Source organism: Lygodium microphyllum, chromosome 17 (genome assembly GCF_053477565.2).
Source record: "Lygodium microphyllum isolate KBCC chromosome 17, Lygodium_microphyllum_v1.1.10, whole genome shotgun sequence".
Taxonomy (NCBI): domain Eukaryota; kingdom Viridiplantae; phylum Streptophyta; class Polypodiopsida; order Schizaeales; family Lygodiaceae; genus Lygodium; species Lygodium microphyllum.
The window spans coordinates 144596488-144620131 of NC_141151.1; the positions used below are offsets into that span (position 1 = coordinate 144596488).

At 42.2% G+C, this 23644-nt stretch overlaps 1 protein-coding gene across 1 annotated transcript; it reads right to left on the minus strand.

Annotated features, from left to right (window-relative positions):
* Positions 1 to 332: 332 nt before the first annotated feature.
* LOC148022441 (putative pentatricopeptide repeat-containing protein At3g47840) lies at positions 333 to 3889 on the minus strand. The gene is made up of 3 exons (XM_087698054.1): positions 3641 to 3889; positions 3425 to 3519; positions 333 to 3276 (listed from the first exon to the last, which is right to left on the minus strand). The coding sequence occupies exons 2-3, from the start codon at positions 3507 to 3509 to the stop codon at positions 1124 to 1126; spliced, it is 2238 nt and encodes a 745-aa protein (XP_087554180.1). The 5' UTR covers positions 3510 to 3519; positions 3641 to 3889; the 3' UTR covers positions 333 to 1123.
* Positions 3890 to 23644: the final 19755 nt, after the last annotated feature.

Here is a 23644-nt window from a genome sequence, read left to right on the forward strand (position 1 = left end):
ATATAGACTGTCACCAGAGGTTAGGATGTCGACACTAAGCTAGAGATGATGACCGCAAGCAAGAAGATCTCCACACTGAAAAACGCAGGTGAAGGTAGAGCCTGATAGAAAAGGGTGTTGACGCCAAGCAAATGATGGTGAAGGCAGGCGACAGATACTCCAAACACAAGGCCTGATGCTGGAACAGGGCACTTGAAGTAGAAGAGGAAGGGTGAAGGCAGCCACCAGCCACAAACCACGATGTCCTTCTGAAGGGGTGTGAGGGTAGTGAAAGGGGCTGGTGGGAGAAGGGAAGGGTGTCTGATGACGGAGGAAGAGGGTTGAAGAATGACTAAAGAGAGTGGTGGTAGAAGTGGTACTAAAGAAAGAACGAAGTGACTACCTATTTATAGGCATAAGCTGTCTAGGGTAGCGCACCACTATGTTAGGAGTGGTAGTAAAGAATGAACGAAGTGACTGCCTATTTATAGGCATAAAATGTCTAGGGTGACGCACCATTGTGTGGGTGCTCACTGAAAAAGTGGGCCAAAATGTGGACACCAGCCCTTTTTGAGGCTGTGAGTGCGAAACCCTAAATGAAGTGTGTGAACTGAAAAAGTGGTTTCTCGACAAGATAGGCCAGTTGCAGTTAGCCAAGTCAACCAGTTTTTAGGCAATTTCATTTACATCATTCTCAATCTCTCACCCTTTGGATGGGTAAGGTGGCCTGCTGCCTAACTTTCTGGGACAGCAGTTGTATGTACTTTGCAACTAAATTTCACACAGTCTTCTCTTTTCTGCTTCTATAAGTCATTCTTTGCTGTTTTCTTCCTGCTTTTAGCAAGAATAAGGTAATATAGCCCTCTTTCTTTTTTACTCTCTAGGCTTCTAACACAATGTAATCCTTTTCTCACCTTGTTGCAGAACATCCACAAGAGACATAAGCATGTATGTTTCTCCACATGTGAATCCATGAAGTCTAGCATTTCACTTGCTTGTGCAACCTAGGAAGTTGAGCACAAACAAGAATTTAAGTAACCTTAACAGAAAGAGAAGCTACCCCGAGAATCTTCTGGGCTCTCAGAATGCTTTGAATCCAATCTTTCTGTCAACAGATAAGCTTCTGCACAGGTGCTCAAAGAGATCAGCCAATGTTGGGCACATACCCATTAGCTTTTAATGACTTGGAAAACTTTCTGGAATTAGCATAAATCTTGAAATTTTGCTGGTGGCTTCTATCTCCTACAATAAACTCTTCCACAATATTATCCAGCTCAATCCGGGCAATTCCAGGTTTCTTCCATGCATCAGAATAGACTTGTTGATCAAGCAGTCTGCAGGCATCAGCCTCCCTCTCAGCATGTGCATATATGCTTGACATAAGTACATAACCAACAGCATCAGGGTTTTGCCTTACAACTCCATCAAAGCAGTGCCTACCCAGATCAACATCACCATATGTTTTACAAGCTGTTAGCAGTGATGTCCAATTGGTTAGATCTGGTGCAAAGGGCATGCTATGCAGCAATTCTTTCGCCTCTGTTAAGCATCCTGATGCACAAAGGATGTCAATAAAGTGCATTAGGTGTTGGACAGTTGGTACAAAGTCATCACAGATACCATTCTGGTAGCATTGGCCTGTCTGTGTCTGGCCAGAATGAGCGAATGCAGAAAGAATGCTACTGTAAATTATAGGATTTGGCTGCAGACCATGGCGTTGCATGTCCTCCATGCATTTCCTGGCTAAACTCCAGTTTCCATGTTGTGCACATCCATCCATCATTGAGCCCCATAGAATTGAATTCTGACTTGAAGATCTTTGCAATGTGTCCCATGCATCTTTCATGCTGCCACATTTTGAGTACATAACAATGAGAGCACTGACCACAATCAGATCTCCTTCCAAATTATATTTGATGATCTGGCCATGAACCAGCCTTCCCTGGCCCAAAGCTCCTGTGCTTCCACATACCTTTAATATATACATCAATATCACTGTGTTTGGCTCAATACCTTCATGAATCATTTGCTTAAACAACTTGAGAGCAGTAAGACCACATCCATATTCTGCATAACCCCCAATCAATGAACCCCAGGACACAACATTGTGAGTTGGTAGCCTTTTAAACACTTGAAGGGCCTCCTTCAAACTCCCACATCTAGCATACATATCAACAAGAGTACTACCAACCACGATGTCAATATTCACTTCACATCGGATAATCTGATCATGAACAAGTTTTCCTTTCTCCAAGGCTCCAATGTCACCACAAGATCTCAGAATGCATGGCACGATGATTGCATTTGGCTTTATACCCTCTAGTTGCATTTGTTCATAAAGCTGCACAGAAAGAGCACCAAAACCATTCTGTGCATATCCAGTTATCAATGCACCCCATGACACAACATCTCTGCTAGACCATTTGTCAAAGAGCTTGCGGGCATTTTCAAGGTTCCCACATTTAGCATACATGTCAACAAGGGCGTTGCCCAAGGCATTATCTGATTCAAGGCCATATTTTATAATTTGGATATGTACCAATTGCCCATGCCATGAATCCTCTAACCCAGCACAAGCTTTCAATATGCATAGAAATATGACCCTGTCAGGCTTTATTCCCACCCGCTGCATTTTGATGTACAGCTCAAGTGCAACATGGTCATAACCATAATGCACATAACCAGCTATCAATGCTGCCCATGGGACTGCATTTCGACTTTGCAACATATCAAAAATTTTCTGTGCCTCATCAAGTTGCTCACACTTTACATACATGTCGACAAGGGTGCTACCAACAACAAGATCAGAGTCAACTCCACATTGACTTACAAGATCATGTACTAACATACCCTGTTCCAAAACTCTCGAAGTGCTACAAGCTTTTAAAATGGCTGAAAATATGAATTTATTTGGTTGTATGTCACCCTGAATCATATCATGATATAGGGCGATAGCTCTTTCATTTTCTCCATGTGTCAAATGTGCTGTAATGATTGCATGCCATGTGTAGACAGTACATCTTTCAGAATTGCAAAAGGTTAAGGTTGCTTCCAGCAAGCTCCCACACGAAGCATAAAATCTAATAAATTGATCGTTTGAAACAGTCAGGCAATGTGTCCCCTGGCTAATCAGTAAAGAATGTGCATGTCTAGCAGCTGCTAAATCCCTTGTCTTGGTGCATTCTTCCAAAACGTCATGAACAAACTGCTCACAACAAAGGATACCTTTTGCATGCATATGGTCAGCATCCTGCAGTGAGTACTTATGGAGCCTTGCTTGCAGTAATTTGCTAGATGCTACATGTCTCAAAATGTGGAAATTTCAGCGGAAGGTGAAAAGCAGAAAAACATACAAGAGAAAAGAAAGAAAAGAGGCTCCAAATTGCTAATAATTTGTTTCTCGAAGATTGTTTATTCTGTTTACTGAGAGACAATTGTAGCTTACCAAATCTCGCAGATTCAGGACAAGAATCCACTTCAAAAGGCCAAGCTTTGAAGGTCTTTCCTTTTGGAAAAGCTCTAGTGCTCATGCGCTTTCCCCTGAAAGACGAGTCGGTTACAGTTGAGACTACAAGCAAGGTAAGCATCAAACATCAAATCATAAAACAGAAGGAAACGTGCTGATCTACTCCAGCTCAAACATTTAGACAATGCAACCGACCAGTCGCCTTATCTTTCCTCTAGGCTTCTTTGCTTTGATATCAGAACTCCCTCCGTAGCTTAGGTAAGGCTAAGCAACAACAAAGTAGTGATGACGGGATAGATCAGGTAAGACGCCATGCCTGCTGTGATCATGATTTGCTTTCTTTCGTTTATCGGCAGCCGTTAATCAACTGCGCTCGTCCAAAGACAATAGAAAGCTATGGTTGCCAAGTGCATTTGCTTTTTTGGAGGGGGCTTAAGACGAACGTTGTATTTGTTGGCCACCCAAGGGGAGGGCTATTATTAGCATGAAGCTACAAAGCATAGGTTTTCATTAAGTGGGGATTGGATCATAACTTTTAACTTGAGCTACAAGGAATGGAGGAGGTGTAGCTCAAGAATTGGGTGATGCGGCTAGCAAGGCCATCAATGGCCATATAGGCATTGATTGCCATTAATAGAAGAAGATGGTGGAAAGCTGTCAAGTGACTACCACTCTCCTCATGCTTGCATGCAATAACCCTTAGCTTCTACAAAGCCAAAGCAGAGGTTGCACCTCTAGTTGCAGGTGGTGGGAGTGGTGACGATGAGGCAAGACTCCCCCTCCTATCTTGAATGGCTAGAGGGGGAAGTTGGAGCATTGCGTAAGGTGCTAAGGAGAGTACTACATGTCCCTTCCAATAGATTGAGAGCCATGCATGTAAAAAATTGTGCATTCATCCTTTGCAATAGATGCAAAGAAGTCCATGATGTATTGAAGTTGTTCAATGCTAATGGACTTGAGATTATCACATAGGTCAAGTCTGCTTCATTTCATGATGCATGTTATGTTTTCTCACTTTATGGCCATTTTGCTAAGCCATGTCCTAACGGAAACATGAATGCTAAAAACTCTTTTGAGGTGAAGAAAGGAAATGCAAAAAGTGCCACTAAAAAGGAGCCTTTGGTGTAGTTGTCCCAAGGCAATAGCCCCATGACGCAAAACAATTTGTGGGGGAAATATCAACCCTATGGGTTTGGTAGTCACTACAATTCGTATGTTGGTGCAAGCTGCACAAAAAGGGCTCATGCAAGGAAGCATTGAAGCCCAAGCAAGACTATAAAAGACCCAGGCCCAAAGGGCAAAGAAGATACCAAGCTTGTCCCCCCTAACAAAACAAAAATGCAGAAGTGTAGCAAAACCAAGCTATCTCTCAAGAAGCTAGCTTAGAATCTGTTCTTTGAGAGAAATATATTTGCATGCTTGGATGGGGATGATGAATTTTATTGAGAGCTCCATGGTTAGCATTTATGTCAAAGAAGAATGGCAATAGTCTTTCCTCATAGGGTGTGATGGGCTATCGAAATAAGATGATGATGAGGCAGAGATAATTTATTGTCATGATGAAGGAAGGCTTTGAGCAGTTGGTGAATTTCTTCACAAAGTATATGAACGAGGAATGAGGTCAAGGGGCTCAAATAGGTAGATCTTCTTCTTCTCAAGGGCCCTTATTTTTAGAACCTTTGGAAATTTGTACCTTCCATGCTATTTTTTATCATATTCCCTGCCATCTAACAAGGATAGGGACATAGAAGTAGATTTGCTCATTCAATCTCATTGGAGTAGATAAATGCATTCCATGCTACTTTGTCCTACTCCAAAAGTGGGTAACTTCCATTCTAGCTATGCTAACCAAGCTTCCCAAGGATTGATAATGAGATATTTGCTTGCATCCCCCCTGATTTGATAGGATGCTCTAAAGGCATCATGGCCCACCTGGCAATCCCACTTCTTTGCTATGCTTCCAGCCTCTTGAAAAAGGATTCTGACTATTTGTGGGGGTAGGGGTTCGTCAAACTTATCAATGTCATCGATCTTGAAATAAAAGACTACTGCCTCATTGGATTATTCATGTGCCATGTACCTCTAAAGTCTCTCCTTTGGGTTTTCTTATGTGCTCCTCTCCTCTTCATTCTTTATGAGCTTAAGAGAAATGGGGTGATTTGATACTTTTTGGGGCTGCGCCTTAAGCTCCTCTACCATAGCATTGCATGCCTCTTTTTGTTTAGCAATCTGCTCTATAGTGGGATATGAAATCATCAAAGGGTAGTAGATCATGAAGATTTGTTGGTAGTGTCATGATAGTTGGTGGTTCTAAAGCAATGGGGACTTGAGAGGAGAAGACTCATTGGAGCTCCATTGCTTCTAACTTTCGATCCTCATACCCTTTATGTTGCAAGTGCCATATGAGGTCCTGCTTGGTTGGCTCAGTTGTCATTAAATAAACTTCCTTGATCTATTTCATGCTATCTAGGATGCTACATGTAGTTCCAAGTTGTGCCTTGAGCTCATTAGGGTCTTTTCTCTAAGGCATGCAAACTTTGAGGACTGCTTATTTGTAGATTTAATGTTACTTACAAGGATGTACTTGTAAGTGTCCAACTAAATCTTGTAATGGGATTTCCCATCCAAAGCAATGCCTAGATTGTTGGACAACTTCAAGATCCTCTCCCTGGCTTTTTTTGTGCTTCCCCTTCTACAAAGTTTGTAGCTTGGGCCAATTGGTTTGTTAATGTCTATTCCAGGGTATCAAATGTGATAGTTGATCGTTCTCTCATCTATAGGTGTTACTCATGTTCTCTCTTTATATGCTACACTTTAGCCTTCTCTTTAGAAAGCTCAAGGCTACTCTATGTCAACAGGTAGTTCAATTCAGATTTTTGTTCACTCGTTGTATCATTGTCCACTATATTCCTTTACATCTATCCTTGCTTCTTGAAGCTCAATGATGGTGTCTATAGGGTAGTCTCTTTTACTTCTAGTTCCTTCTATAGCTCTTTTATATGTGTTATATCTTTTCTTCTAATCTCTTGAAATCCTTGTTGTAAAGATTTCTCATTTTCTTGTAGTTCTTTCTCAAGTTCCTCCCTCAAGTCACTCTCATTCTCTTGTAATGCCCTTTGGAATTCTACTTGTAGAGAGTTCTTTTCTTGTAATGTCTTCTAAAACTCTTCTCGTAGCAGTGCTTCCTTTCTTGTCAAGTTCCTTAGACTTTCTCTCTGTCTCTTCCAACTTCATTTGGAACTCTAAAGCCTGCTTCTCTACCTAAATAATGAAGTTCTTGAATTCCTCATGAGACTCTTCTAGCTTCTCCTACAGCTCTTACTTCTCTCTGAGTGCCTTGGCTTTGCCCCTTTTAAGGCCTCTAGTCCACCCACTTTGTCGTGCCGCTCTAGATGACAGTGAGTGCTCTTGGTGGACTCAATTTGCTACTGCTTTTCTTTGGTCATCTCTTGTGAAGATTGGAGCTTTACAAGCTTAGAAACCTAAGCCTGTAACTACTCCATTTGCTTCATCTAAGCTTGCATTTGCTGCATCTACTTCTATATGTCAAGGAGGAGAATTGGAGTAAGAAGCATGCTTTTTCCTTGCCTTTCCCATAGCTACTTTCCCCTCTTTCATCTAAGGCAACACCTATTTGCTAATGCATTGAGGATCCAATAGACTCCTTGACAGCCCTCACATAGTCTTCTTTCTCTTATCTTGAATGCTATTCTTTTTTAACTTCCCACTTTGTTTGTCAAATTTTATCTTAGACATCTTTGAGAAATTCTCCGCTAGTCTCTTGTCTTCTTCATCCTCATCCCCTCCTCTTTGGTGTTTTCACCTCTCCGGTTGGTCTTTTGATTCCTTTTCTTATTGTTCTAAGCTAGGTGATGGGTGAGGGACTATGTTGGCTCTTGTGACAATGCCAAGATGGATTACTATGGGATGAGATAAGGCACATCTATGATTTTTGATGGTGTTCATTGCCTCCATGCAATTAAGTTTGGAGGTTGTATCTCATGCATAGACCTTGTGGGCCTTGGCAAGAGACTCAGTTATGCATTCTAGTCATAATGCCTTTAGGTCCTGATTTACAATATTGTTTGGCACATAATGTCTTCCATGAATCACTTTGGAATCCTAAGCAGGTTGGTTGCGGGCTTGTTAAATGTGAAAGAGGTGGTGGAGCACATGTGTTGTGACTTTCAACTCCTCATCTTTTACACCATGCACAAGCACACCCTTTTGGGTTAAACTTGGTCCTTCCATTGTTGGGATATTGCTATCAACCTTTGTGCCTGCATGTATCTCCCTGATTTTCTTTTTATGCCCAGAGTTTTTTCCACTACTTTTAGGGTAAGTTCAATGATGGTCTCTCAGGTCTCCCAATGATCTCCATTTTTTATGTTAAATTTTAACTTGAAGGATTTTTTTGGGGGTAATAGTAGTAGATTGTGGCTTCACATGTTGTGAAATGGATGGGCTCTCATGAGGTTCTAATGTACATGCCCAATTCATATTTTTCTATCAATTTTCAGAGTGACTAGTGATGTAATATTAGATTGTCTAGACTGCTTGTACTCTAGAATCGAATGTATCCCACTTCATACATGCTCACTTTAATGCGAAAGTTGGTCCATTGCACGGCTAAAAATAGATTATTGTCTTCGTTGAGAGGATATTTGACAAGGATAGGCTTGTTCCCAATTCTTGGCTGCTCTAATCCCTGCAAAGCCACAAAAAGTTTTCACAAGTTACTGTTTTTTTCTCATAAAATCTCAAGTCATACTTCCATATGTATCTGGCAAATGACATTGTACCACTACTCTATACCTGCGTATTATTGCATAATTTAAAGGTCACAACTTACCAATCTCTTACCATCTTATGACAATAGTTGTTACTTGTTTGGCACCTCCATTGGTTGGTTTTGGTAAGTTGCTTGTTGATCATTTACCAACATGGTCATTGGCATCGATCATCAATCTCCCTCCCTCTAGCGAAATTGACTCAAGCTTCCTAGCTTGGGAGATGAGGTCAAGTGTGTGTGTGTGTGTGTGTGAAAAGATTTCTTTTAAAAAATTGATCATTGCAATGATTTTTATATACAAAAGAATGAGTTATTTTTAGTAGTATATGATAGGAGAAGGGTCCAAAACCTATCAATTGTAAAAGTTCAAGCTATACTCCAATTCGACAAGAGAGTCCAAGTCATTAAGGCCGAATGAGTAGCTCGCAAAGGTATGATGTGAGGTCGTCCAAGGGCAATGGTCTAGTAAAAAAACTTGCGACGTGGAGCTCTTCCTCAATCAACACTTTGTTGATAAGCAAGTGGCGAAGCAGCTCTTTAGGTAGAGTCAACACACGACTTGATGATTGTGTAGAGAGATGTTGTCTCGTAGTATATTAGGTCATGCTTAAAGATGATGACAATTTTTTGGTACTCAATTGTAGCAACAATTTTGTATCATAGGATTCTAGCTTCATGGTGAAGCATGTACCATATATTCAAAAAGTGAATGGTAGATTTGCATAGTTGGTGTAATTTTTCAATAGTGCAATAGTCCTTGAGAATCATATTTTTCACATATAGGAAGTATGCAGCACATTTCTAACTACTTTTGTTGGATATCTTGTGTTAATTGATCCAAGACTATAAGACTTTTCCAGAAGAGGTGCTCATGTTCTTCCCATGTAGGATGCCATTAAGATACAAGCAAAAGCATGTCAAGGTCTCGGCCAATCCTAAGTCCATGAGTACCAAAAATTAGACAAAGGTGCGGAATGTGGAGTTCAATTGCACAAAGCAATCCACAATCATCTTTTTAGTAAGCATTGATAAGTCCTTAGCCATTTTGTAGAGTGAGCAATATTGTTGTGGTCTCTTGATGTTGGCTGGTGGAGGATGTCAAAACTAGCTTATCGTAAATGTGGCAGATGTATAGATTTGGGAAGGAATGTCCGCTATTAAAGATAGTGAGTTGTTTTGCAAGCTCATATGAGGGGTTGCTTTTGAGAATGTTAGAGATTGATGGGTTGAGTCCTTCTGGGGGGGTTTGTGAGAATGGAGGAAGATGAGGAATATAAGAGACTGGGAGGGTGTCAAGAATCATGTGGTGGGGGGACTTGCTTGAGCTACTATGCCAAAGACACACTGTATACACAAGAGGTTGCTCACTCAAGAACACAAGAAGAGAGATGGAGGCCAAAACATTTTCTTTCTAGGTTCTTCTTCTCCTTCCACACACAATACAATGTACACAAAGTATAGATAAAATATAACATAAAGGAAAGTGGCTTACTAAGTCAAATAGTGCATAACTGACTACACAAGTCGACTGGTGCTATATCTATGCTACACTACAAGGGAATGGGGCAATAGCGACGTCGGATATCGGCGTCGCTATTGGCGTCGCTATATGCGTCACTATATGCGTCGCTATTTGCGACGCAAATAGCGACGCCGCAGGGAAAAAAGCGCGGCCGAAACCAGAGCGCCGTTTTCATTTTGTTTTCTTCGCCTTTTGAGAGCGAGAGCGAGGGAGAGAGCGAGGGAGAGAGCCAAGGCTTTGTGAGAGAAGAGGAGGAAGAGACTTGCCGCCGCCGCCGCCGCCGCCGCCACCGTCGTTGTTCGCGAAGGAGAGGAGGAGCCCTCGTTGCAAAGAGAAGCCGCCCACGCTCGCCATATCTCATTGGTGAGTCTCCCTCTCTCTTTCTTTTACTTGTTGAAGGTTTAAATCGTTCTCTTTTGTTTGTTTAGGAGAGGAAATTAAAGAGAAGGAGAGGGAGAGGGAGAGAGAGGGAGAGAAAGAGAGGGAGAGGGAGAGAAAGAGAGGGAGAGCGCATTCTCTCTCTCTCTCTCTCCCTTTTGCTTGTTTAATGTTTAAATTACTTTCTTCTTTGCTTGTTTAGGAGAGGAAATGAGAGAGTAAGAGAGAAAGAGAGGGAGAGGGAAAGAAAGAGAAAGAGAAATAGAGGGAGAGGGAGAGGGAGGGGGAGGAAATAGGAGAGGGAGAGAAAGAGAAAGAGAGGGAGAAGGAGGGAGAGTGCATTCTCTCTCTCCCTCCCTCTCCCTTTTGCTTGTTTAATGTTTGAATCACTTTATTTTTTGCTTGTTTAGGAGAGGAAATGAGAGAGAAAGAGAGTGAGAGGGAGAGGAAGGGGAAGGAAATGAGAGAGGGATAGAAAGAGAAAGAGAGGGAGAGTGCATTGTATCTCTCCCTCTCCCTTTTGCTTGGAGGATGTTTAAATCACTTTATTTTTTGCTTGTTTAGGAAATGAGAGAGAAAGAGAGATAGAGAGGGAGAGGGAGAAAAAGAGAAAGAAAGGGAGAGGGAGAGGAAGAGGGAGAGGGAGGGGGAGGGGGAGGGGAAGGAAATGAGAGAGGGAGAGAAAGAGGGAGGGGGAGGGAGAGGGAGAGGGAGAGGGAGAAAGAGGGAGGGAGAGGGAGGGGGAGGGGGAGGGAGGAAATGAGAGAGGGAGAGAAAGAGAACGAGAGGGAGAGGGAGAGGGTGAGAGAAAGAGAGGAAGAGAGGGAGAGGGAGAGAAAGAGAGGGAGAGGGAGAGGGAAGGGAAGGAAATTTAAGATAATATACGTATTGATAATGGTATGCAATGTGCTTTGCATACGGCCATGTACTTCATCAAAATGAACCCAAAATTATTGTTATAGAAGAAGAAACCCTTAAATTGAGTATAGGATAATTTCTCTCAGGTCTTATGACTATGAGTAGAATTGATTGAAATAAATTTTATTACTATAGTTATAAAATTTCATAGATGGCGCGCATTAATTTTAAAATGGATTACTTATACTCAAAGCCGAAATATAACAAAAAATTATCTACTGGGATAAACAAATCGTTGAGCATGATACAAGGCCGAGATATAACATCGGAAAATCTCTCGACTACTATATACAATGCAAGGTTTATGGTCAACTTGCAACTTGACGTACATCTCCATAAAGCTATCCATTTAAGCCTTGTTTGCTGTAATGTAGATAAGATGGCAAACGAAGAAGGTCCTATTGTTCAAGACCGCGAGTCGTATCTTAATCAGCGTGTCCCATGTCCTTGCTCTCAATGCAAGTTGGCAATTAGACGAAAACGCCGATTGTCTATAGAACACGTACGACGATTTGGCGAGTTTCAATCTGAGATCATTGATTAGGTGATTGCAAACTTTCAGCAAACGGTAATTTGAAGTTAGCATTTTTCATGCATTGTACTCTCAAGCTAATTGAAAACCATACACAATAAGATTGGGTCTTGTTGGTAAATTTTGTATCCAGGGGGGTGATGTCTCGACCCAAGGGGGAGTGCACCCTTTGCGGCCAATTAGAAGAGTTCGTGGACGTGCGATGGATGGATTGCAGGAGCCAATCGACCACTCACAAGGCCCATCTATACCGTCAATGCCAGAGGAGACAGACAACCTTCCCGACTTGCCTACAATCTTGGAGCCTAAGATGGAGGCAATGATCGATGCATTGATTCCCATGGATGTTGAGACATCTGACCCGCTTAGAGAGGAAGCATCCATACCATTATATGAAGGGTGCCGAGTATCTCGGTTGAAGACATTGCTTGCACTCTTAAGTGTGCAAGCAAAATACGGTTGGAGCGATACGAGTGTGACTGAGTTATTCAGGTACCTTGCACACAGACTTCATTGTTTTTTTTTTAAAACAGTATTATTGCAACATGGATGGATTTTTCAAGGTGTTTTATGATTTTTTCAGGTTATTGAAATATCATATATTGCCACCTGCAAACACCATGCCTGAGTCTCGTGATGATGCGCGACATGTTTTACGGAAGCTTGGCATGGACTACAATAACATTCATGCATGTATCAACGACTGCATATTGTTTCGAGATGAATACGAGACTATGGAGACATGTCCAAAGTGTGGTGCTCACAGGTATCGACAGGACTTGCAAGGGCAGACCATCCCTCAAAAAGTCCTCAGACACTTTCCGCTCATCCCCCGCATAAACCACATGTTTCGCACGTCTGCCATGGCAAGCTTGACAACGTGGCATGTGCAGAATAGGTCCACGGATGGAGTGCAACGAATATCAGCAGATTCGCGCGCATGGAGCCACATTGACTCTACCTTCCCAGGCTTTGCGTGAGAGCCAAGGAATCTTCGGCTCGGTCTCGCCATGGATGGTGTGAACCCATTCGGTCTGCGCTCGACTTCTTACAGTGTGTGGCCTATATTGCTTGTCAACTACAACATTCCTCCATGGCTTTCTACGAAGAAAGGACATCTCATCCTTAGCTTGCTCGTCCTGGGCCGCTACAAAGTAAAAAATATGGATGTGTATCTTCGTCCATTAGTCGATGAGCTTAAGATTTTGTGGGAGGAGGGGGTCACGGTGCAAGATGTTAGAAATGCGGGATCTAGAGCATGACATAACCGGAAGCTATGGAGGATGGAAGGAGAAGTGTAGACTCATGATGGAATGGACACTGTTTGTTACACAAGTGAATTAGGTTCCAAGATTGAGACTTGGACTCATAAACACAATCTTGTGTATGTGGACAATGACATTGACGCTTTACTGAAATGAAAAGAGTACTATCATTGCTTTAAGAAAGGAAGCAAGTACAATGCTTTATAGGAAAGTAGGAAACTGCAGTAGGCACCATTGTGCATATGGGATAAGTTAGCCTGCATGTCCTTGACCCTGAGACTCCATACAAAGAGGCTGTTTGAGTGTGATTGCTGATTCTCAACACCCCTCCTCAATCACAACTAGGAAAGGCACAAAGTGTGTAGAGGCTGTAATGAGAACCACCTGCAAAGTGTGGGCATACCACAGACATGGCAAAAACACCAGAGGCTGTCGCAGAAAAAGCTAAGTGTGGGTACCATAAACATGGTGGACATCCAGAGGCTGTAACAGGGGCCTCACAAAGTGTACAGGGACTGTAATGCCAAGTTACATAAGGAGTTTACAAAGCTTATGGCAGGAAGCATTAGGGCAAGGAAAATACAAGGCTATTAAAACAGTCTATCAGAATTATGAGAGTACAAGGACTGATGAGTCTTGTCCTTCCGATCCTGGTAATCTTCATATTCTTCTTCCTTTGCTTCATTTTCTTCTTCTTCTTTGACTGCGACTAGATAGGCCTTTTGGGATCTCTTTCTTGCGTGGCAGAACTTCTCGGTGTGTCCGGTCCTTTTGCAGAAGTCACAAAAGAGCTGATCTTTCTTACCTTTGTACCTGTTGCCAACATATAATGCATGCTCATCTCTAGAGGTACTTGGTTCTTCTTTAGTTTTTAGCTTCTTTTCTTCTTCTAACAGTGATGCCTGGATATCAACAAGTTCAGGATTTGGCATGTTGATTAAAGTTGTTGATACGTTATTATATTCAGGAGGCAAGCTCTTAAGTAGAACACCGATGCAAACATCTTCATCCATTTTAATGTTTATTCTTGCAAGTTGGGTTAGGAGTCCTTCCATGTAATTGAGATGTGTGGCAAGTGATGTGCTGGACTTCATTTCAAGCCTGAAGAATTCAATCAGGAGACCATACTTTGATGATTTAGATTGTGCACCGAACAGGGTGTCAAGTATTTTCCATGTATCCTGTGAGGTCTCACAATTATCCACATGATGGATATAACTGTCGTCTAGCTCCAATTTGATAATGGCCTGGGCTCTGTCATCATTCTTTTGCCAAGTAGTTGCAAGGTCCGCGTCCCTCGGTTTCTTCTCTTTGCCATTTGTGATGGCCCAGAGACCCTTCTTCATCAGGATGAGCTTGATGCGGGTTTGCCAAGTGTGGAATCCGACTCCTTTGAATCGAGCATTTGGCGAGTCTTTGCCCATGTTAGATTTACGGGAACAGTAGCAAATCAACTTCAGACTTTATTAGATTTGAGCAACAGAAGAATTGATTGAGAGACACAAGTGCTAAAAAGCACTAACTTAGTGTCAATGAATACCAAATCTGCAAAAGTCTTTTACTCCAAATGATCTTCCCCTTCTTGATTTGATGCTGATGCCTTCAGATCTGAGTTAAATCAGTAAGAGTGTTGTACTCAAGTGTATCAAAGGATACAAGAAAAATAGTGTCAAATAACACTTGATAAGTATCAATAGATACTGTTCTTGATGAGCCTGATGTTGATGCTGGATCTTCTTGAACCTTCTTCTTGTTGATTTTGATGTTTTGATTTCTTGCTGAAGACTGAGTTTTGGAGTAGATCAGAGTATCAAAACCTTCAGTTGATTGAAAAGCTACTGTCACTCAAGTCTATGAGAGGTCTTCAAATCTTCAATGGTCTTTAAGTGCTTCAATGCTTCAGAGATCTCCCCTCCTTGATTTGATGGACAAATGTTGTTGGAGACTAATCAAATCAGTGAGTCAAAGTGGCAGGGTTTAGCTTGACTCAAGCCAATAAGGAAAATCAAGTGAAATGGAAGGTTGGAAAAAATGGCTATGGAGTCCCACAGTTAGGGTTTTCAGCCTGACTCGTTTTCGACCTGGAGCAGCTCGTAGGACGGATTATTCGGCGTGCTGGTTGATGAGAAGCAAGCCTATGGGGTAAGCTTCAAAAGCCCTAAGGGCGCAGGGTACATCGCGCAGCGCAGAGGGAGAATCAGACGTACGACCAGCACAGGCGCAGATCTGGACAGCAATCACGACTTTGAGCAATGCTGGAGCATAGACGGACCAATGTCTGACTGTGATGTGCCAGGAGGCTTCGCCCTGACCTAGAGAAGATATTCATAGAAGAAATCGTGAGGAGATAAGGTCTGTAGAGGAAGATATGGAGGCTCCAAGTACTGCAGGTCCAGTTTGGCTATGGCTGCCAAGGGATAGAGAGTGAAAATGAAGTTGGAGATTAAGTCAAACACTTGAACTGAGCTGGATAGAGATCATGAGAGACTGAGGGAGCAGAGAGAGGACCTGAAACATGCTAAGCCATGCTCAGCTGCGCTCTGATACCATGTTAGAAATGCGAGATCTAGAGCATGACATAACCGGAAGCTATGGAGGATGGAAGGAGAAGTGTAGACTCATGATGGAATGGACACTGTTTGTTACACAAGTGAATTAGGTTCCAAGATTGAGACTTGGACTCATAAACACAATCTTGTGTATGTGGACAATGACATTGACGCTTTACTGAAATGAAAAGAGTACTATCATTGCTTTAAGAAAGGAAGCAAGTACAATGCTTTATAGGAAAGTAGGAAACTGCAGTAGGCACCATTGTGCATATGGGATAAGTTAGCCTGCATGTCCTTGACCCTGAGACTCCATACAAAGAGGCTGTTTGAGTGTGATTGCTGATTCTCAACACAAGATATGAGCAGGCGCGATGGTCGGCGGTCAGCCAACATTCGAGCCATTCTCATGTGGACGATGCATGACTTTCCGGGATTGGGAGAGTGCTCAGGTGAGCAGACCTTTGTTCTCGCCGGTAATATCTATATTTTATTTCATTCAATCAAGTATTCACTAGGTCGTGGATCGCCTTGCAGGTCTCGTTACCTCAGGTTATCATGCATGTCCATTGTGTGGGCCACAGTTAGACTCCCGAAGGTCACGAACCATGAAGAAGATGGTATATCAAGGACACACCGCTTTCTTGCCGGAGGATCATGAACTCAGGGAAGGTTTTCTTGGATGACCTCCAGCACGTATGAACGCTGCAAGCTGGTACGAGCTGAAAATGGTAAACCCGGATTCACATCCAAATGGAATGCGACGGTTCTCAGTTTTCTACGAGTTGCCATATTGGACCCACTTACAGGTCAACCACTTGTTGGATCCCATGCATATTTTCAAAAATGTGGGCAGCTTGCTATGGGACCACATCACAGGAAAGAGAGACACTATAGGGTCACGAATGGATTTAAAGGAGGTAGGTAAGATGGAGGCGCTTTGGCCGCAGTCGAGTGCTGAAGGGGGAGTGCAGCTTCCTCGCGCTCCCTGGGTTTTGTCTACCAAAGAAGAGCGCATTGTGAAGCAAGTAATCAAGTCTATTCGCACTCCGACGGGTATGATGCGTTCTCTCAGGTCCGCATTTTCTAAAGATGACCAGATTTCTGGGCTAAAATCCCATGATTGGCATAAGATATGTCAGGTTTGTGAACAGAATGGATTTTAATTAGCGTGGACATTTTGAAATTTGAAAAGTGACCATTATTCTTAATGCTTTCTCATTTGTGGCAGTTTGTCCTACCGATCGCGATCGCGGGATGCCTAACTCCAGAAATTCGCGGGGCCATTTACAAGCTGTCGACTTTGGTGCAATGGATCTCACAGAAAGAGATTAAGACGTCCTCTTTTGAATCCGCAAGGCGGGGAGCAGTTGAGACGGTCTATCTCTTTGAGAAATACCTGCCCACTAGCATGCTCACGATACAAGTTCACCTTCTTGTGCATCTTGTGGATGAAGTGGAGATTGCTGGACCTGTCCATACGCGATGGATGTTCTTCTTGGAGCGCTTCATGAAAACCCTGAAAGGCTTTGTGCGACACCTTTGTGTTGCCGGCCCATTGTGAACAGGTGCAACTAGGCATTTGCTTGCTAATTGTAATACGACATGGTTTATGTCACAATGGTTTAAAGACGGTTTGTAAGTGTTTGTGAACAGGTAATCTTCTATCCAAATCCCCGACAACCTCGATGGTGGTATGTTATACCTTCAACTCCTCGAGGTGCGAGAGTATATGATCAAAGCGATGTTCCAGGCATAGATGAAGAAAATATGCAAATAGAGGGATCGAAATTACAAGGGATGGAGGCCACCGCAAGCTTGGAGCCTGCATCGGCTAACAATGATGGAAATACAGAAGTCGTAGAATTTTTTGAGAACGAGACAGACTCGTTATTTTGTGGTGACATGTCTATCGACCTTCCAGTGTATGCAGAGTTGTGTCAGGAGATTAACATGGGATCATAGAATACTTCATTCTTGGAGAATTGTATTACTCAATTCGTTGTTTAGATCTTCCATAAAGGTAGATAAAATATGCATTTTAAGAGGGATTTTTCAAAAATGATTTTATTAATGTGCTTTGTATAGTTTAAATTGATTATTCTAACATTATTTTCCATCTGTGCAGGTATCGACATTTTCAGGATGAGTCGAGGGATGAGCGATGAGGAGTTTCAGGAGATGATGGCACGTATGTCTCCAGATCAGCTCGCGAGATTCAGAGAGATAGCAGATCAGGAGCTGTCTCGTTCTTCGTCAGGGCGCTCTGCTAGATCAGCTTCGGCGCGATCAGATGCTTCAGCTTCGAGCAGACGATCTCGACGCTCGCGGCTTGGGCCAGAGGGAGGGACTGCGACTGCAGGAGGATCAGGGGGGTGCTACTGTGGAGACACGGACGCGGTGTCTCCGTCTCGTCGTTCAGCTGGAGCTCGGTCACCTCCAGGATTTGTCACACCTGTGGGGACGTCCACTCCAGTTACTCCGGCTTTTGCGCAGCCGTCGGCAGATGTCACGCCTTTTGGTGGCACTCCTTTTGGTGGCACCCCCTCTGGTGGCACTCCTTTTGGTGACACACCCTCTGGTGGCACCCCTTTGTGTGGCATTCCGGGAGAGGGTACCCCCGTCGGTACACCGGATGTTCAGGGGTCTCCTGGATATGCCCAGGAGCGTGGACGGAGATGGGAGAGGGCCCATACAAGGCACACTCCTAGGGATTATGGATACCTAGTGGATGGCAAGTTAGGAGCCATCATCATGAATGATGAGGGGAGGAGGGTGATGGCTCGCATGAGGGAGTTGTGCCAACAAGTTTTTCGGCACAACGTCCTGGATCATTGGAGGAACATACCGGAGGGGAGCAAGGAGTACATAGTAGCATCCTTGCACGAGGAGTTCCCGGTGCCAGCCGCAGTGGATAGATTCTCTACGGGCTGGATGATGGATTGCATGTGTGTATACATGTCACATAGACGATCCGATGCACGCAAGGCAATCAAGAGTGGGGCTCCAAAGCCCGAGTAGTTAGATGCAGACAACTGGCACCGACTGAGGGAGGAGGCTACAAATTCGCCAGGACGTTGGAGTCAGCAGCGGGAGGCGGCGAGGGCACGAATCGAGGCCGGATCGGTACATCATCTTGGGAGTGGCGGCCACAGGACATATTTGGAGGACTTTGTAAGATTCTCTTTTGTTTTGCTTATTTGTTTTTTTGAGATATTCTTTGTACTGACAATCATGTTTCTAATAGTTAGCATTTTTTTTCTTTGCAGCACTCCATTACAAATCGTGATCCGCAAGGCCTTGAGACTCGATATGCGGAGAGGCACGGTCTCAGATCATTGATTGACCGATTGTATAGACGCGGCGGCCCAGTAAGTCACTCATCTTTCTTGTCCGTAGTTACCATGAGATATTTGAATGCATTGTTGTATGGTGGATTGATATGTTGTTTCTTTTTCTGCAGAATCCGTTTGATGCTCCTTTACAGCGGAAAGAGCTTTCGGGGGATGACGATTTATAGCTCGCCCTTGGATCCTTAGAGCTCACATACCTTTAGTTTTTAGTCGCCCGATCTATGTAGACATTTTCTATGTATTAGTGATATTGTTTTATGATTGTACCAATCGCATTTTATGTGATATCATGTATTTATTTCATCCATCAGTTTTATGATTTCAGTATACATTCTGTTTGTTTGCAAACGCTTTGTATGAAGCAGTGCAGAAACTATTTTGTATGGCTCTCATACAGCACACAGTGCTATATGTGGCATGGCAGCTTGCTGCCCTGCCACAATTTTTTTTTCTCTGTTACCGTCGCTATTTGCGTTGCAAATTTACTGCACGCGTCGCTATTGTCGTCACTATCAACGTCGCAAAATCTCTGTAACCGTCGCTATAACCGTCGCTATATGTGTCGCAAATGCGACGCATATAGCGACGATTCCATGGCGTCGTCAATAACAACGCTTTTTGCGACGACGGGGGCAAATTTTGTTGTTTGTATTTTCGTCGCTTTAAACGTCGCTATAAGGTCTATATCTTGTAGTGCTAGCTATAGGTAGGTGTAACAAAATAAATATGATAAGTGATAAGTCAGTGGCCATGTGAGTATTATAATGACCATCGACGTGCTAAGTGTAGATGTGCGAACCCATCTAGCCATGTGATCCATCATCAATGTCCGTACTTATTGAGCTTGCTATCTCAACACTCCCCCTCAAGCTCAACTCTATCTTTGCAACTCCAAGTAAGCTTTGGAACCTGTTGAAGCTTCTCTGCACCCAATGCCTTTGTGAAAATGTCAATTATCTGATCCTGTGCATTGACATATACCAAGTCAATCTCTCTTGCACATGGGTTGTCCCAGCATGGAACACTGGGTTCCTAGCTAGCCGTATGCTACTCACGTTGTCACAATGAATGACAACTGGATCATCTCCGTGCACATCCAAATCACCTAATAACTTTTGCAGCCATACCACCTCACATGCTACCATAGCAACACCTCTATAGTTAGCATCTGTACTTGATAAAGCAATTGTAGGTTGCTTTTTACTGCTCCATATAATTGGTGCACTACTACCAAGGGAAAACATGAATCCACTGGTAGATCTTCTATTTGACATGCTATCAGCCCAATCTGCATCTGTGTATCCAAACACCCGTACATCCTTACTTGCCTCATAAAAAAGTCCATAGTGTAAAGTGGACTTCACATAACTCAATATGCATCTAATTGCATCCAAATGAGGCTTTCTAGGCATTTGCATAAACTAACCAACAAGCCAACAACATAGCTCAAGTCTGGGCTTGTGATAGTCATGTAAATTAGACTCCCTACTATCCTCTTGAACATAGTAGGGTATTCTATCTCATCCCCAATGTTAGCACTCCCTACTATCCTCTTGAACATAGTAGGGTCTTCTATCTCATCCCCAATGTTAGCACTCAACTTCACATTTTGCTTCAATGGTATTGAAAGAGACTCACATGCTGTCATACCATACTTAGATAACATATCCAAGCTATATTGCCTTTGGGATAGCCATATACCATCATCAAATCTAATCACCTCAATACCAAGAAATTATCTCAGCTCACCCAAATCCTTTATCTCAAACTTCTTCTTCAAGAAGTCCTTAACTTCAACAATTCCATTGTCACTGCCACCTGTAATAATCAAGTCATCCACATCGATGACTATGATGACCAAACCTGTATCTCCCCTTCTCACATAAAGTGAGTGATTAGCATTAAAAATATAAAAGCTAATATTGACAAGATACTCTCCAATCTTGTCAAACCATGCTCTAGGTGCTTGCTTCAATCCATAGAGCGCCTTCTTTAACCTACACACATATGTGGGATGCTCTAAATCCTCATAACCTGCTAGCTACTCCATATACACCTCTTTATGCAATTCACTATGCAAAAAGGCATTCTTAACATCCATTTGCTACAAAGTCCAACCTTTGGCTGCTACCAAGGCAATCATGTATCTAACAGTTGCCATCCTAGCAATTGGACTGAATGTCTCTTCATAATCTATGCCATATGTTTGAGCATAACCTTATGCAATTAGCCTAGCCTTATACTTGCTAATCAGACCATTTGCATTATGCTTGACTTTATAAATCCACTTACAACCAATAGCTTTATTGCCCTTAGGTAGGGGTACCAAATCCCAAGTCTTATTGGCTTCTAATGCAACCATCTCCTCATCCATTGTTGCATCCTAATGACCATGACCAATAGCATTCTCAAAACAAGTGGACTCAACATCCTCAACTACCTTCACCATATAAGCATAATGGTAAGCTGCATAATATTCAAAACCAAATCTTTTAATAGGGTATCTGACCCCGCTAGATCTACGTACCACTAGATCACTTAATGAAGCCTTTACATTACTATGTGCTCTTTGTACACTTGGCATCTTGACTAAAGGAATACCAAGATCATCATCCAAACTCTCTGAACCACTAGAATATCCAACAAATCCCAAATGACTAGTAGATGCATCATTACCATCCAAGACTTTCTTCTTTTCTTTGTCTTTGCCTGCAACACTTGTAGATCCACCAAAAGATGTGGGGCTACTCCTTAGTCTCCCAAACCAAGGGCCCACTATAAGTGTAGTAACAGATGATGTTTCTGGTCCTCTAACACTCCGTGGTTCTTGCTTTTCTTTTTGCACATTGCTATCATGATCATTATCATCATCTAATACATCACCAGTAGGTGCATACCAACTGCTCATCTCATAAAAATAACATCCTTGCTCACTCTCAACTCACATGTGACAAGGTTCTAGCAACGATACCCTTTTTGTTCTAAAGAGTAACCAATAATAATATATTTTTTAGCCTTTGGATCAAGCTTCTTTCGAAGCTCATTTGGGACATGAACATATGTAATATAGCCAAATACTTTCAAGTGTAATACATCTGGCTTCTTGCCTATAAAGCATTCTTTGAGGGTCATCCCATGAACTTAGATGTGGGAGTTTTGTTCATAATATATACAAAACTATGAACAGCTTCATGCCAAAAAAAATTTGGCATATTCTTTTCAGCCATCAATGCCCGTGCAACTTTTGCAATATGCATGATTTTTCTTTCTGCAACCCCATTTTGCTAGGGGTATACATGAAAGTAAATTGCCTATTTATCCCGTGAGACCTCAAGAAGCCACTAAACTCATTAGAGAGGTACTATCCCCCTCCATCTAATCTCAAGCACTTAACTTTCAAGAATGTTTTTGTTTCAACAGCTACCTTGAAAGATTTGAAGTGCTTAAATACATCACACTTTTCCTTCATGAAATATACCCATAGCTTCCTTGAATAGTCATCAATAAATGTGACAAGTATTTGCTACCACCAAGAGATACATTCTGTGTAGGCCCCCAAACATCTATATGCACAACATTAAGTATATTTCTGCTCACTTCTTTGTCATGTGAAAAGGATTGTCTTGCCTACTTACCAAACTGACATGCTTTACACACTTTATGAAATTTTGCAACTCTAAAAGAAGGCAGCCCTATAACCAATCCTTAAGATTGCATTAATTTTAGTCTTTGTACATTTGCATGTCCAATACATTTATGCCATATTTCAATTTTGCAACCACTCCTTTTCCTTTAGCATACATCCCAGCATTCATGGCAGAAATTTCAGCATCTAAAGTGAGCATGCGACCAACTCTACTTCCTTTTGTGACCAACTTACACTTATCATTAAAGTCTTCTACAAAACAAACTTTTGTATTAAATTGAACCTGCAACTCTTGCTTCGACTGGTCATATGATTAAATGCACCTAAATTCACATGCCATGTATCATCATGTGTCCCCTTTCCTGTAATTGCATTCATCATATGCCACATAACAAACACACACTCATTTTTGTCTTCATTCTATCGTGAAGACGATGCATAGTTTCCTTGCTGCAATTTATCACTATGAATATCATCCTTCTTAACATAGCAATGGGCTATAATATGACATGTTTTGCCACAACAATGGCAAACAATAGCAAAATTTCCAGTACTTTTGTTCTGCCATCCACCTCTTCCTTTAGAGCTCCCCTTGCCTCTAAAGTTTCCTTGGCCTCCTAAAATCTGCATTTCACCAAATTGTTGATTTAACCTATTTTGTTGGTTATCACTACAACGTCCCATACCATGACCTCTCAAAGAAGATCTACCACTTCCCCTTCTTGAACTTGAGTAAAATGCTTGGACCTGTTCACCATTTCTTTCAGATGAGTCACCTTGCATATTAATCTCTTTGGTAATCATGAGAGAGACTAACTTATCAAAATCTAGAAATGGCTTTCGTATATATACAGAAGTGACAAATGATTTTCAAGCCTTCTCATTATTAAGACCACCCTAAGTAGATAAAACTAAATCATCATCATCAAGCATTGCATCAATTTCTACTAAAGCATTTGCAATGCTCCTCACCTTCAAAACATACTCATTGATCGACATTTTTCATTTCTTCAAGGTATTCAATTCTTGCTTTAGTTGAATCTTTCGTGCCTTTGTATTTATTGAAAACATGTTCTAAAAAATTGTCCAAGCTGCATGTGAAGTTTTTGCATTCCTAATAGATCCCAGCATAGTATTATCAATGACTGTAGATAGCCAATACATCACCTTTTTGTCTTTTGCATTCCATTCTTTCCATGCCTTTAATTCATATGTATCGTTGAAGGGATACTCAGCTCTAGCTC